Source organism: Myotis daubentonii, chromosome 15 (assembly GCF_963259705.1).
Source record: "Myotis daubentonii chromosome 15, mMyoDau2.1, whole genome shotgun sequence".
Classification (NCBI taxonomy): Eukaryota; Metazoa; Chordata; class Mammalia; order Chiroptera; family Vespertilionidae; genus Myotis; species Myotis daubentonii.
Genome location: NC_081854.1, coordinates 15,071,016 through 15,084,649, shown reverse-complemented (window position 1 = coordinate 15,084,649; position 13,634 = coordinate 15,071,016). Strand labels below are relative to the sequence as shown.

The window sequence follows — 13,634 nt, the reverse complement described above, 5'->3', positions numbered from 1 at the left end:
GATGCTGGTAACAGCCACTCAAGATGGTGCAGTCTCCATGGCTGAGCCTGTGCACCCAGAGAGGTTTCAGCCTCAAACTCTAACCATTCCCTTTTTCTAGGAGTACTCTATCTTTCCTGGCTGCAGACTGTTTCTCAGCTGAATCTCGTCTGTTTATTCGGGCTGTATGTATCGGTTTCACCTTCTCGCCCTTATCTGCTCCTGGTCAAGGCACCAACACGTCCCTCTAAACCTCCGCAGTTTTTTTTCTCTCTATCAGAAATTCTTCGGGCAGTCTTTGCAAGAGCACAACAAAGATCATCTTCCATAACAAGTCTACTTATGTATTTAGACTTGATAACCAACAAGCTAGAAAATCCTGTTTCACAAAGATATGCTGCTGGAAATGGAAGAAAAGGCTCAACACAGTCTCAGACAGAGCAGGATATGACTGCAAACACTTGATCCAGAATTTTCTAACTGGTATTGTAGAGAAATCAGTACTCGCTGCATTGTTGTTCATAAGTTTAATGAACTCCTCTTGTGCTGTCTCAGGAACATCTCCAACTTTGACTGTGAATGGGCTTCTGGCAAGTGCAAATGGGGTGTCAAGTATATTTGGAATGTACGATGAAATTTTGTCTGCAAACATGTGCAAGTGCTCTTTCACAGAAATTATCATCATAATCCTTTTGTGTGGTTCAATGTCATGTTCCTCAAAGAAAGCAGATAAGGTAGGCAACATGTAAATTGTATTTTCATCCAATTTTTTTTGCCAAAGCTGAAGTTTCATTTGGAGTGTTCGGATCTTTTCAGACAAATAGAGGCATGTTGCTTTTGGTACTTGCAGTGATAAATTTAACTCATTCAAGATGGCAAAGATGTCAACCAAGTAAGCTATTTTCTGCAGATCACTTTTATCACTGAAAAGTGCTTCGAACTGCGGTCTTGCTTTCTGATTAAAAAACTTCCTTTCGACAACCATCTCATTTCAGTGTGAAATAGGAGAGCATTGTTTAGTGCATCCAACTGGTTTCACAGTTGCGAAAACACTCGACTACTTAAAGTGCTCACCTTTACAAAATTGACACAACTTATGACGCTTTTCATTACTTCTTGTAATTCTTGTGGCAGTGTCTTTCTTGCTAATATTTGCCGATGAATCGTACCGTGAGTTCCGATGACTTTTGGTGACTCATTCAGTACCAAATGTTGAAATGCAGATTGACATCCTAGTATAGCTGGAACACCATCTGTGCAAACACCACAAACCTTTTCCCAAGAGATTTTATGCTCTTTCAGAAATGAACCAACTGTGTCAAATACATCACGTGCAGTAGTTGTCATTTCAAGTGGTTTGCAAAAAAAGAAACTCAACTTTAAAGTCGCCATTATTAATATACCTCACAGAAACAAGTAACTGAACAGTTTGCAAAATCTGTAGACTCATCAAGCTGGATACTAAATATTGGAAGTGGAGCAGATTTAGTTTCCTGCATTGCCTGATCAAGAATATCAGCAGACATGTCATCTATTCTTCTGCGGACAGTGTCCTTAGATAAGGAAATTGCACTCAATTTTGTAACAAATTCGTCTCTGATCATAACTCAAACAATGTCTTTGGCCGCTGGCAACAGTAAATCCTCAGTAATGGTGTGAGGTTTCATAGCTCTGGTGATTCTGAGTGCCACCAAATATGAAGCTTCAAAGGCTGCTATGTTTTGTTTGTGGTACGTAACACCAGTGACAAGTCTGGCTTTCTTGAGTTCATCAGCTTTGCTTCTAAAATAGTTGGTATCCTTGCTGGAAAAGCTCAAATGCTCGCTTTCAAAATGGTGATTTAGTTTGTTCGGATTCATAGATTCGGCTGATAGAACTTCACAGAAAAAAACACATCACTGTTTCTCAATCCCTGCTGTAATTATTGAGGTAAAGCCATACTGTAAAAAATCTCACTATATTTTATTTTCTTAACCTTCTTCTCTACACGAACAATTGTCATGGGAAGGTTTGCTAATGAAAACAATATATAATAATAGCTTTAATAATACGAAAGATGATACATGGCATAGTTCAGTCAATACAGTGCATTAAATATTCCTATGATTTACCATTCCCTGACTTTTTTTTTTACATACCTGTTACTATCACAAGGTGGCAGTATTCACATTAACCACAACTGAATATAAAAAGAAAGATCAGCATCCAGATTAAGTTCCCATGCTACAGATTTTTTTGTGCAGTAGTTGAAGATTTTACAATACATGATTTTACATTTACCCAGTAATCATAATACATGAAGTGTCATTTTACATCCAATACTACTGCTTTCTACACAGAAGCTGCTCTAGACACATGTGTATCTGGTCTGCATAAGTATATTATGGCGCCAACCCTGTCACATATACCTGTAGTTGTACCAGGTGTATGTGACGGGGTTGGCTCAATGATGTCATCACGCCCAGTACTCATATGTGGGCATATCTTCATTTGGGCAAACCTACCTTCAGACGTATAGAGGAGAAGTGCCTCGGTTCCTATGACCATGGAAAATATGTGTTTTCCCATGGTCTTAGGTGACCCCTGTGAAAGGGTCCTTTCACCCCCAAACGTGTCACCCCCACGGGTTGAGAACCACTCTCCTAGAGGCCCGAGAGTGGATGAGGGAGAAAAACTGAACATTATTGCTGAGGCCCAACTCTTTATTTGAAAATTAATATCTGAAAGGCACTTCAAGATGCCCTAAGATCCTTGATCCCCAACACACTTCTGACCTCAATGTGCTCCTCCAGAATTTTCCTGAATCTCCTTCTCTGTCTGCCAGACCCCACATCCAATCTTTCAGCAAACCTTCTTGAATCTATGATTTCAACAAATACAGAAACTGACCCCTTCTTCCCATGCTTGTCTGACCACCTTCACCTGTTACCTGGATGACTGCACCTGCCTCCTCACTGGGCTCCCTGCCCTCCACCCAGCCGCCACACAGGTACTGACGAATGTAGACTAAAGTGAACATCCTGATTCTTTCTTGAGCAAGTTTTTTTATCTGAATCTATGGCAGGAATGGGGTGAGGGGTTGAGTGTGGGGAGGGGTCATAAGTTCTTTCTGAGATTTGTTTCTTAAAAGCTTGAAATCAATATCCCAAATAGGAACTTCAGAAAGGCTAAATTTTGGAGGCCTTCACTAAACACAGATCACTCATGCTCACTGGGGCTCTGAGCCCTCTACTGGCTCCTCAGGTCACTCAGAGGGAAACCAGATATCTGACTATGGCTCCTCTCTCTGATTCCATCTCCTCTCATCTCCAGCTCTATCTGTTCCAACCAGCTTGCCTCCTTTTGGCTGTCCAAACATTTTAAATGGAAAGAAATAAAAGCACTCCATACATCCCTTATTTCACTCTAAAGTACTATCACATTATTAGTGTTGTTGCTGTGTGGGTTACTGGGCGACTCCCCCACAAGCATGCCATGTCCATGAGGACTGGGATTTTGTCTGTTCTGTCTCACACCTGCATCCACAGTGCTTAGAACAGTGTCAGCAGATGTTGAGCAATAGGTTGATCTTCTTTGATATGTGAGTAAAGAAGTTACACATGTGATCATATTTGAAAAGGGTGAAATATGGAGCGTCATTACCTCACCAACTGAGATTCTAACCTAGACTGATGGACCAGGGAGACTTTCCTGAAGAGTGGCATCTAATAGAGCAAGCACCCCGGCTTACCTAGAGCTGATGGAGGGGCAGGAGTAAGAGGTCCAGGCAGAGGGCACAGCAGATGCTAAGGCCAGGAGGTGGGAAATTCAAGGGAAGTAAATGAATTAAACTGACTCATTTGGGTGATTAAATGAGCTAATAGACCTGTATGGCCCAGTACACAGTGTGTGATTCAGAAAAGCCAGCTGTTGTCATTATTGCACGTCCAAGGTCTGCCCTCCTGGGAACAACAATAACAGAATAAAGGAGTTCTTCCCTCAAAAACTACACAAGCAATCCATGACATCAAGTCTTAATTTCAACTTGACTGTGGCATAGGTGACAGGCTATAAACCACATATATGTAAATAAACACTCCCTGTCACACAGAAGTTTCTCATGTGCTTTTGTAGTCCCTCTCTCAGCAGTCCCACCTCAAAGTCATCAGGCAATCACTCATCCTGTATTTCTTGATAAATTATTTTGCAATTTCTAGAATGTTATATACATGTAATTACATCGTACACTCTCCTTTTGGTATGGCTTCTTTCAGTAAGCATAATAATTTTTTATGAGGTGAAATTCTTATAAAAAGATATTAATCCTTTTAAAGTGAACATTTCACTGGCAGTATAGCCACAATGTTGTGCAGCCACCATGTTACCTAGTACTAAAATATTTTCATCACCCCAAATACAACTCTGTACCAAATTAGAGGTTGCTCCCATTCCCCAGCCGCTATCCATCAAAAGCAACAATCTGAATTCTGTCTCCTTCTCTTTCCCGTCCCCAGTGTTATGCACCATCTATCCTGTCAGCCTGTAAATCTGGTGCCCCACTTGTCCCAATGTCACGGCACTAATCTAAGCCTTCAAGACGTTATTCTTCCTCTGAACCCTGTTTCTCACCCCTCACATCCATCTAGCTCTGGGGGAATGGCAACCCAATACCACTGCACTAGCTCCAGTGGCTGCTTTCTCAACAGGTAGGTCAACCCCTCTCGAGTTCCTCAGCCCAAACTACACTCACACATAGAGAGCCTTTCTACATTACACCCCTAGGTGCCTTTGAAGTCATAAAAACCTTTCACTCTAAACCTCCCAAACTTTACAATTTCCCATCCTAACTCTGAAAAAACTCCAACCTTCCAAGTCCCCTTCCTATGCTCCCTTCTGCTTATCCAAAATCCAACTATGGCAAGGTCTCCAAAATATTCCACGAAATATCCTAGAAGCCACAATAAAGCGGAAACAAAACACAACCAGAGGAGGGATTTATTTCCATTTTCAAGTTCTGCCTGTTGACTCTCTAAGGCCAGGCATATCGAGTTTGCACACCAAGTACAAAAAAGAGACAAAGAATGAGGACCCTGATGCCTGGCCTGAGCTCTGGGTCATGGAGGGCTGGAAGAAACAGGGTCCTCCAGTGTAGGCCTGCAGGTGGCTGACATCACAGGGACATGCATGTTTACTGGAGTAGTCCTTTTATCACTGAATATTTGTTTAATTCTCTGTGATATTGTTCTTCCAAGGTGCAGTGAAAATGAATATAGAATGAGAACACTTTTGATGGTCACTCAGCAGGGCACTGAGACTGACCTCAACACCTTTGAAAAAAAAAAGGCTGCAGAGATTTTAAGAACAGGGGAAGGAACCATAGGCATCCGTGTTTGCTAAGTGGATTGACACAAGAGATAAATTAAACTCCTGAAATCCTGACAGGAGGGTTTTCATTATTGTTACATTTAAACCTGATTCATAGAAAAGTTTTTATTGATGAGAGAGAGAAAGAGAGAGAAAGAGAGAGAGAGATGAGAGAGAGAGAGAGAGAGAGAGAGAGAGAGAGAGAGAGAGAGAGAGAGAGAGAGAGAGAGGCGAGAGAAAATAATTAGTTGCCTCCCAAAATGCCTTGACTGAGGATTGAACATGCAAACTTTAAGTGTTTGGGAGAAAGTGCCAAGCAACTTGGCCACACTGGTGAGGATAAGCAGGATTTTTTACATCTTGGTTTTAAATGTCCCCACCCAAGTTAAGCTCCTACGCTTCCTCAGAGACTGAAACACAGAAAACAGGAGAATTAAATTTTAGCAGAATGCACCCAAACCCACTAGGCAGATTTTCTAGAAATCATATCTCTGGCAAGAAGTTGTGTTTTTTAAAACTAGACATTTCTTGATTTCAGAGAGAGGAAGGAAGAAGAGGAGAGAAATAGAAACATCAATGATGAAGAGAATCATTGATTGTCTGCTTCCTGCCCGCCCCTACTGGAGATCAAGCCTGAAACCCAGACATGTGCCTTGACTGGGAATTAAACCATGTCCTCCTGTTTCTTGGGTTCATGCAAAACCACTGAACAACTCCAGCCGGGAAGCAAGTAGCTTTTAAGGAGACTTAGGTATATTTTGAAAGGATAGAAAGAATCTGCAATTACAAATTGCAGTTACATTTGTAAAGGAAATGCTCTAAGAATAATTGAGATAAGAGTCCTAGTCAGGAAGAAAAATTAAAGACTCTGAGGGAATAATTAGGACTCTTGTTTATAACACAGCTACTTTCTGCACAGTGTAGGCAAACACAACTAAAACCTTTCAGCCAAGTCCCAGTTTGCATTGCCATCAGTTCCTGCAATTTATAAAGAAGTGCAAGTTCCTAGCCATTTAGAAATAGATGCCGAATAGTTGAGAGATTGAACAGAGATGGCATCTGATCTCCCAGAAGGCTGTGCTTCTGGAGTTTTCCATGCAGACATTACATTTCTCTCTACAGTCACCTTCCCTTTCATCAATCGTCAGCTCCAAGGAATAAGAGTATTTTGGTCCTATCACATATATGCCTGGTGTCATTCAATTTGCCCTGAATAATGACCTAAGTTCACAGGAATGACATTGACCTTATAGTTTGTTCTGATGCGTGTTTTTCTATGAAAACTCAGACAGAGGATTTAACAACCTCTTGAGGTTATACGGCCTCACCCTCACAGTTTACCTGCAGTCTCTGGGTTTGGGTGATGCCCTCCTCTCAAACAGATTATGCGTCTTCAACAGGTCAAAAATAGCTCCATAAAAGGTGACGTAGTTTATAATTCTGTGGGCATCAATTTGAACTAGGACATTTGCTAAGCCATGGTTGCATTGACAACATTCCCAATTCTATTCTATCAACAAAGAGGACAGAGTGCTACTGAATTCATGCAAATAAGTCCATTGGTATAAACAAAATAATACTCCAGAAGGCATTAGTAATTTTTTGGGACAATCAAACAGGAGACAAAGTCACTGTTGTATCTCATATAGGTCTTCTCTTGTCTATTCCAATCATCACCAGTGTCCAGGCACCCTCCACAGGCCTCCATGGAAACGGGAGAGAGCACATGTTCCTGTAAGCTTATCCCCAAGGGTCATCACACAATGACTGCCCCTCCTGTGAAATACATGGTGTCCCCTCCATTGTGGAGATGGCACAAATGGAACCAACCAGAGATGGGGTCCAATGTGGAATGTTACATTACATCAACAATAATGACAATGCCAGCTCACATTTTTTAGTACTTATTGATTCAAAGCAAGTCTTCTAAGCAATTTCATCCACCAAAAGAAATCTAATAGGTGCATTTTAATTTTAATTTTAATTTTTTTAATAACATAGGGGAAGGGAGGAAGATCACTAGTACTTGACATCTAACTCTACAGGCGCACTTTCAGCGGAGCTGAAGGGGTTGGAGACTTTACACTGGTAGCTCCCAGCATCCTCTCTCCTGACAGGGTCTATGGTGAGGGTTCTGCGGTCCTTTGTTAGCTTCATTCTCTCCTTAAGCCGCAGAGTCTTGGAATTGAATAACCATTTGGGGGAGCTCCCATGTGTGTGGCAAGTCATGACAACAGCATCCTCATTCTCTGTGACTGTGGTGTTGCTGGCTAAGAGTGTGGGCACCCTTACTTGCCCTGTGAAGAAATAGAGGGAGAGTTTGATTGAGTGTGGGCTTGAGACCTGGGGTCATGCTCTTTCCTCAAAATATCAGCCCTGACTCTGATGGTTCTGAGGTAATTTGGTTCCACAGTTAAAATTAATTAATTCTAAATGTGTCATCACTCCCCAGACCAATTCTACTACTCTGAGCTGAAGAGCCCTAAGAAGGAAGGATATGAATGAATGATTGACCTAGGGAATCCAAACACATGTAATAAGCCACTAGGACTGGAGGAAAAGATGGGGCTATAGCTGTAAATAGACCTCAAGTGACTCCGATGAATTTCTCATGGTCTTTGTGATTCTGCTTAGGAACTGTATCTACCTGTGCCTCACCTTCGCCTCAGTGATGAAAAAAATGAATATTTGACTGCCAGGCTGACAATGTACTAATCATAAAATATTCACAGTATTTGACATAAATATTGGAAAGGAAAACTGCTCAAATCAGAGGCATCTGTTACTGATGGACTTCAAGAGAGAATCCCCTGGGCTGATCCCTGGTAGATGAGCAGCTGCCAGGAGCATCTTTTCTCCTGCTTTTCCCTTGGGCACTGATGTTTCTCTGGACTCTCCTAAGTCCCGTAGAACAGTCAGATAATAATCTGGGGAGCTAGTCCAGTTGTGTTCTCCACACACAGTCTCAGGTGAAGGAGGGCTCAGCCCCAACTGTGACCAGCTCAAGAGCCGTGTGACTCTGGCACATGGGAAAATGTTGCTTTCACTCAGCCTTTCACAGAAGGCAAAACCCAACCTGACACAGGCTCCCCAGGGACTCTGCAGTCAGGACATTGTGACAGGGGCCTGGAGAGTGGCTGCAAAAGCTGAGTTTCTCTTTGAGGAACCCAGAGAGCCCCCCAGGCAAGGTCCTTACAGAGCCCTGCATGTTCTATCTCAGGGAAATGATTAGGGAAAGGGGCCCAGGGAACTGGACTGAGACTGTTCTCACTCTGCTGACTCACTCCCATCAAAATGCTCCTTCTCTTTGTGGTGTATGATTGTTGGGCTGGAATCTGGGAAGGAAACTCTGAGCTTAGGATGTTTGTCTCCACTGTGTGTGTCCTGCACAAAATTCCCAAACCCAAATTGGGACACGATGAAGAGGGGGATGGAGGAGAGTCCATGGCTGCCTGTCCTGTGTGTGAAGTAGAATTCACCCCACCTGACACCTAGAGACAGAGCAATCACTCACGGTATACTTTGAGCCATCCAAATCCTACTTCTCTTCGTGAATTTGGAAGTACGGCTACTACCATGTAGATTCCTTCGTCCCACACAGTGACATTTCTTATAATCAGGGATCCATCAAGGTTTATATCCGCTCGGCCAATGTATTCGGTACCTGTTAGATATACACTGTAATACCCTGAAAGAGACACAATGAAATTATGGTACTTCATCTCTACGTCACTGTACCACATAAACCCTGTAACATCGGGAGGCGTATTGCGGAGACGTAGAATCACATCCTGCCCTTCAAGAGCAATGGTCGAGACAATAGCGAATACTGCAGTGGTGGGCGGGATCCACAAGTTTAAGAGGAAGGCTAGAAGGGAAGAGAGAATTTGATCAGTATTTTGATCTATGTATTGGGATGGAGAGATGAGGCATTTCTCTTCATCTCTCAGCCTTAGTCTTCATGAGAGTTCGTGTGTGCATCTCCTTGGTCAAGGACAGCAACATGGCCACCATGGGTTCAGAACCTCAGAACCTATGCTTCTTGTTTTCAATTCTATTTCCCAACTGTCTGTGTGGCTGTCCTCCTTACTTCCCTCAGATCCCTGTTGACACTCGGTGGCCTTCTTGGAAGACCTTCCCTGACCACGCCCTCTAAAGACCCTCTATCTTCAATCTCTGACCTGTCCCTACTCTGTGACCTTCAGGGCACTTGTGGGTACCTGATATCACACGTGGATCTCTTCCTGTTTCCTTTCTCCCTATATAATGTGAGCTGCAGGTGGGCAGGGGATTTTGTGATCTTGTGCCCCCAGTGCCTGCAATAGGCTGCAAAAACCTGTGTGAGAATGAATGAGTGTCCCCAGACTTGTCCACGTCCCATGTTGTATTTTCCCATATTTGTAGCTGGTGGTGGGGACAATGTTTAGCACCACTAGTTACAATGATTCTGGTATCACCTGAAATAAATTGTCATGACTGTGGTCAGTTGTCAAAATTTAATACTCAGGGATGAATAACTTAGCAAATGAATCGCAATTGAGGTTTTGCTGCCTCTTACCTCTCACCACTTCCACATGATGAGATATTCCTGTTGCTAAGCCCCCTCTCTCATCTGACTCTGCACCCCAGTCCTTTCACTCAGGTGCAAAGGAAAGCCCTTTCTTCCCTCACAGAGTGCTGTCCTCCCCAAGAGACCTTGGCCAGTCCCGGACTCCCAACTTCCCTTCCATTCCCAGGGATCGAACCCTCTTACCGGCCAAAAGGAGCTCCAGCCAGGGGACACGTCCTCTGTGGGCAGAAGCTGCAGGGAACTCCAAGGGGACTGCTGCCTGATCCATCCCTTTCTCTGAGAGAAGAGCGCGAGTTCCAGTAAGGCTCCCAGACACCTCTGCCCAGACTCCTGGGATGTGCTGTCCCTCCTCCTGTGTGCTGAGCCTCCTGCTGGGACAAGATAACCTCCCTGGTCATGTGGGCCAGGGAGGGGTCAGGGCCCAGGAACCTCCCTCTTCCTCCCCTCATTTTTTCCAACCCTGTTGCCCTTTTCATTTCACCTTTACTCTGTATTTTGATTCCCTGGAACTTCTGAAGCCTCTGACAACACACACACTTACAAACACAAACTTACACATGCACAGACAGGTGCCCAGAAAGCACTGGCCTGGGACATCCAGTTCCTGGTCATTCTCCACAGCTCCCTGTCAGTGAACATTTGAGTTTTCCCTTCAGTGCAAGATATCTGGGGTCACCTCAGGAAAATTGTCCCAGGGATGCCCCGGCTCCGCATTGGATCTCCTGTGAAACTTTGAAAGGATTGGGATGCACAGGTGACATTTTTGAAAGGCTGCTTCTGCAGCTGCCCAGCAACATGGATGCCAGGAATAGACCCTATGATGTGAGGGTGGGGGGCCCTGCCCCTCTCCTGTGCACAGGGAGGGTCTCCACATCCTGTTAAAATACAGATTCTAGCCGTAAAAGTCTTGGCTCAATGGATAGAACGTTGGCCTACAGACTCATGGGTCACAGGTTTGATTCTGGTCAAGGTCATGTACCTTGGTTGCAGGCACTTCCACAGTGGGGAGTGTGCAGGAGGCAGCTGATCAGTGTTTCTCTCTCATCGATGTTTCTAACTCCCTATCCATCTCCCTTCCTCTCTGTAAAAAATCAATCAATATAATATTTTTTTAAAATGCAGATTCTGCCTCGGCAGGTGTGTGGTGAATCAGAGACTCTGCATCTAACAAGCTCTCAGGTGAGGTGGATCTTACTGGCCTGTGGATCCCACTTGCAACACCAAGGCCGATGGAGGCACATGGCCTCCTGAGAGGATGACCCTCTCATTCCAGCATTGGCCCCTGCTACAGCTTGGTCTTGTGTCCATAAACACCACACAGAGAGCCCCACAGGCCCCAAACTGGAGACTTTTCCTGGTGGTGACACAGAAACAAAGCTGGGCACCGGTTCTTTTCTGTGCTTTCAAATGCCCTAGGAAGTTGGGATTTCCTCCCAGCAGGAAGGCCTCAGAGGGGACTGGGGGTGAGATGGCGTCAAGCTGGGTGATGACAGCAGAGGAGATGTTCCCTCTGGCTCAGGTTGTCACCAGCCTGGCCGTTGTTTCCAGAGACAGGACCACATCACCAAGTGTCTCAGAAGGATCTGCAGTTTCCAGATGTGAACGGTAAGGTGTGAAGCAAGGACTGTGGTGGGAGCCCAGGTGGCTGTGGGCTCCGTGGTCCTTGGGGAATGTTTTCAAGGAGACCCTCCCTCTCTTTGTTGGTTGACCCTCTCCATGTCCTCCCTTATTGTTTGGGCAGCCCCTGTCCTCTGCCTGAGGGACTGTTTTGAGGTCACTTCGCCTTATACATGTGTGATTCCAGTTATGAATTGGGGAGCAGCATAGAGATCCTTGAAGAAGCAGGATCTCCTAGACACTGTCAAGGTCAGAAATGTCCAAACCTGTTGAGTATTGTTATGAGTATTTCAGCTGAATTGATGTTATATGACTGTAAACAAGATCTCAAATACTGAGAAGAACAGCAGTTTCGTAGCTTATTTTATACATTAAAATCAAAGAAGATGAAAAAGTTTCCATGAAATCTATGGGAAAGTGAGGGGAAGCATAGCAGGGAGATCTTTAGAAATAAATAAAAAGCAAAATGGAGAAACACATATTATTTTTACTTTGGAGGGTCCAGGATATTTAACATTTACAGCAGGTACAGAGACTGTGCAGATAACCAGGCAACATGAGTGCTCTGTGGTCTTGTATTCTGGTACCACAGCCTCTTCAATGGGTCTAGCAAAGAAAATTTCCTAGAGGTATGTGATATCAAAGGTATGTTATCCATGATGCATAAGAACAGGGAAAGGGCTCACTTGAGGTAAAGTCTGACATTTGCTAAGGAAGTTGTAGGCCGGACACATGACTACCTGCCATCACCTGCCCAGTGAGGCATTTGTGATCAGACCACACTGTGCGTCACTGAGCGTCTCAGGCCAGTCATGTGGTCCCCTGGCATTATCAGGTTCCTTGCACAGCACCTTTTTCAATCACAGTTTCTGGAAAGAGCAGGTGGGACAGCCCAGGCATGACGGAGGGGACCAGTAAAATCTGTTAGTCTGGGAATGGAAATAGGTCTTCTGCACCTCCTTAGGCAAAGCCCAGTTCAAGTGTGGATTTCCTGTGTTTTGTATTTGCTTCTCAATATCGCCCCCTGTAAGGCAAAAGGAGACCTGCAGGCAATGTCAGGTACTGCACTAGGAATTCTGCCCAGGATCCAGAAGACAGGAGGTCATTGTGAGCCCTGGACAGAGGTGAGCTCTGACAGCTAGACTAAGAGCCAGCCATTCGGGGCTTGGTTCCTCTGTGTCTCATGCTTCCTGACTGCATCCCAGGGCAGGCTGTGCCCAGGGAGAGCACTGGCTTTGTCCAGAGTATTATGAGTCCAGTGTCTGGGGAGCAGTCACCTCTGGTGGATGTGCTGTTTCAGGAGGATGTGCAGTTCCAAGTTTTCAAAGCCAGGGTCTGGTGAGGCTCTTTTGGGAGAGGGTGCAGGCCTGGATGGTTGATCCGCAAATGCCCTCTGTTTCTCATCACAGCATTAGGATGTTGCATCCAGTCCCCTGTGTTCCTGTCTGTCATCTGCTCTAGGCCTCCCCACAGGGCCCAGGTTCTGGAGCAGCTCCACATAGAACGTCAACCAGGGGACACTGTGAGTTCCTCTGTTAGAGGAGGAGAGCCCCCTGTGGTACCCTCAGCACCTTTGAGATGAAGCAACCCCAGATCCTGGGTCCTCCTTTCCCATCCTTCTGAGGAAGTTCCCCTTGTTTCCCAGGTCACCGTGGGATGGTGAGATGTTCTTAGGGGCCACTGGCAGCTGTTTACAGACCAGAAACCTTGGGAATGGGGACTCATTGCCTAATTTCCTTGAGGTGTGTGTGACCACCCTCCTGTCTTGGTAGAAACTCTATCTTGAATGGAGAACTCAGAATGTCTGCCATGTCAGGGATCTGTGATAAAAGGAAGAACATAAGCTGCTTTTCAGACCCTGGAGGGATGAGGGGTGGGTAGGGCTATGATTTCCTGGCAATGAAATCATAGTGGTCTGGCCTCTCACTGTTAGGAGGTTCCTGTCCCTCTTCCTGACTGTTAAGTGGGATAAACACCTGTCCCTGGAACATCCTCTGGTAAGAAAGAGGCTGTGGCCTCCTCCCAGGCTGACACCAAGGCCTTCGTGTGGATAAGGAACATGATCTGACTGCAAGTGTCACACAGCGTGACCTGCTTCCATTATATGGCTTCCCTCATTCATTTA

General features: G+C 44.9%; 1 protein-coding gene across 1 annotated transcript in view; it reads right to left on the bottom strand.

The window, feature by feature from the left end:
• LOC132217311 (carcinoembryonic antigen-related cell adhesion molecule 21-like) overlaps positions 1-10,160 on the bottom strand; it is a 28,462-nt gene extending 18,302 nt beyond the window's left edge. Inside the window, exons 1-3 of the mRNA XM_059667398.1 lie at positions 10,076-10,160; positions 8,837-9,010; positions 7,374-7,619 (exon numbers count right to left, since the gene is read on the bottom strand). Coding sequence (XP_059523381.1) covers positions 7,374-7,619; positions 8,837-9,010; positions 10,076-10,160 — 505 coding nt within the window. The remainder of the gene's footprint in view (positions 1-7,373; positions 7,620-8,836; positions 9,011-10,075) is intronic.
• Positions 10,161-13,634: the final 3,474 nt, after the last annotated feature.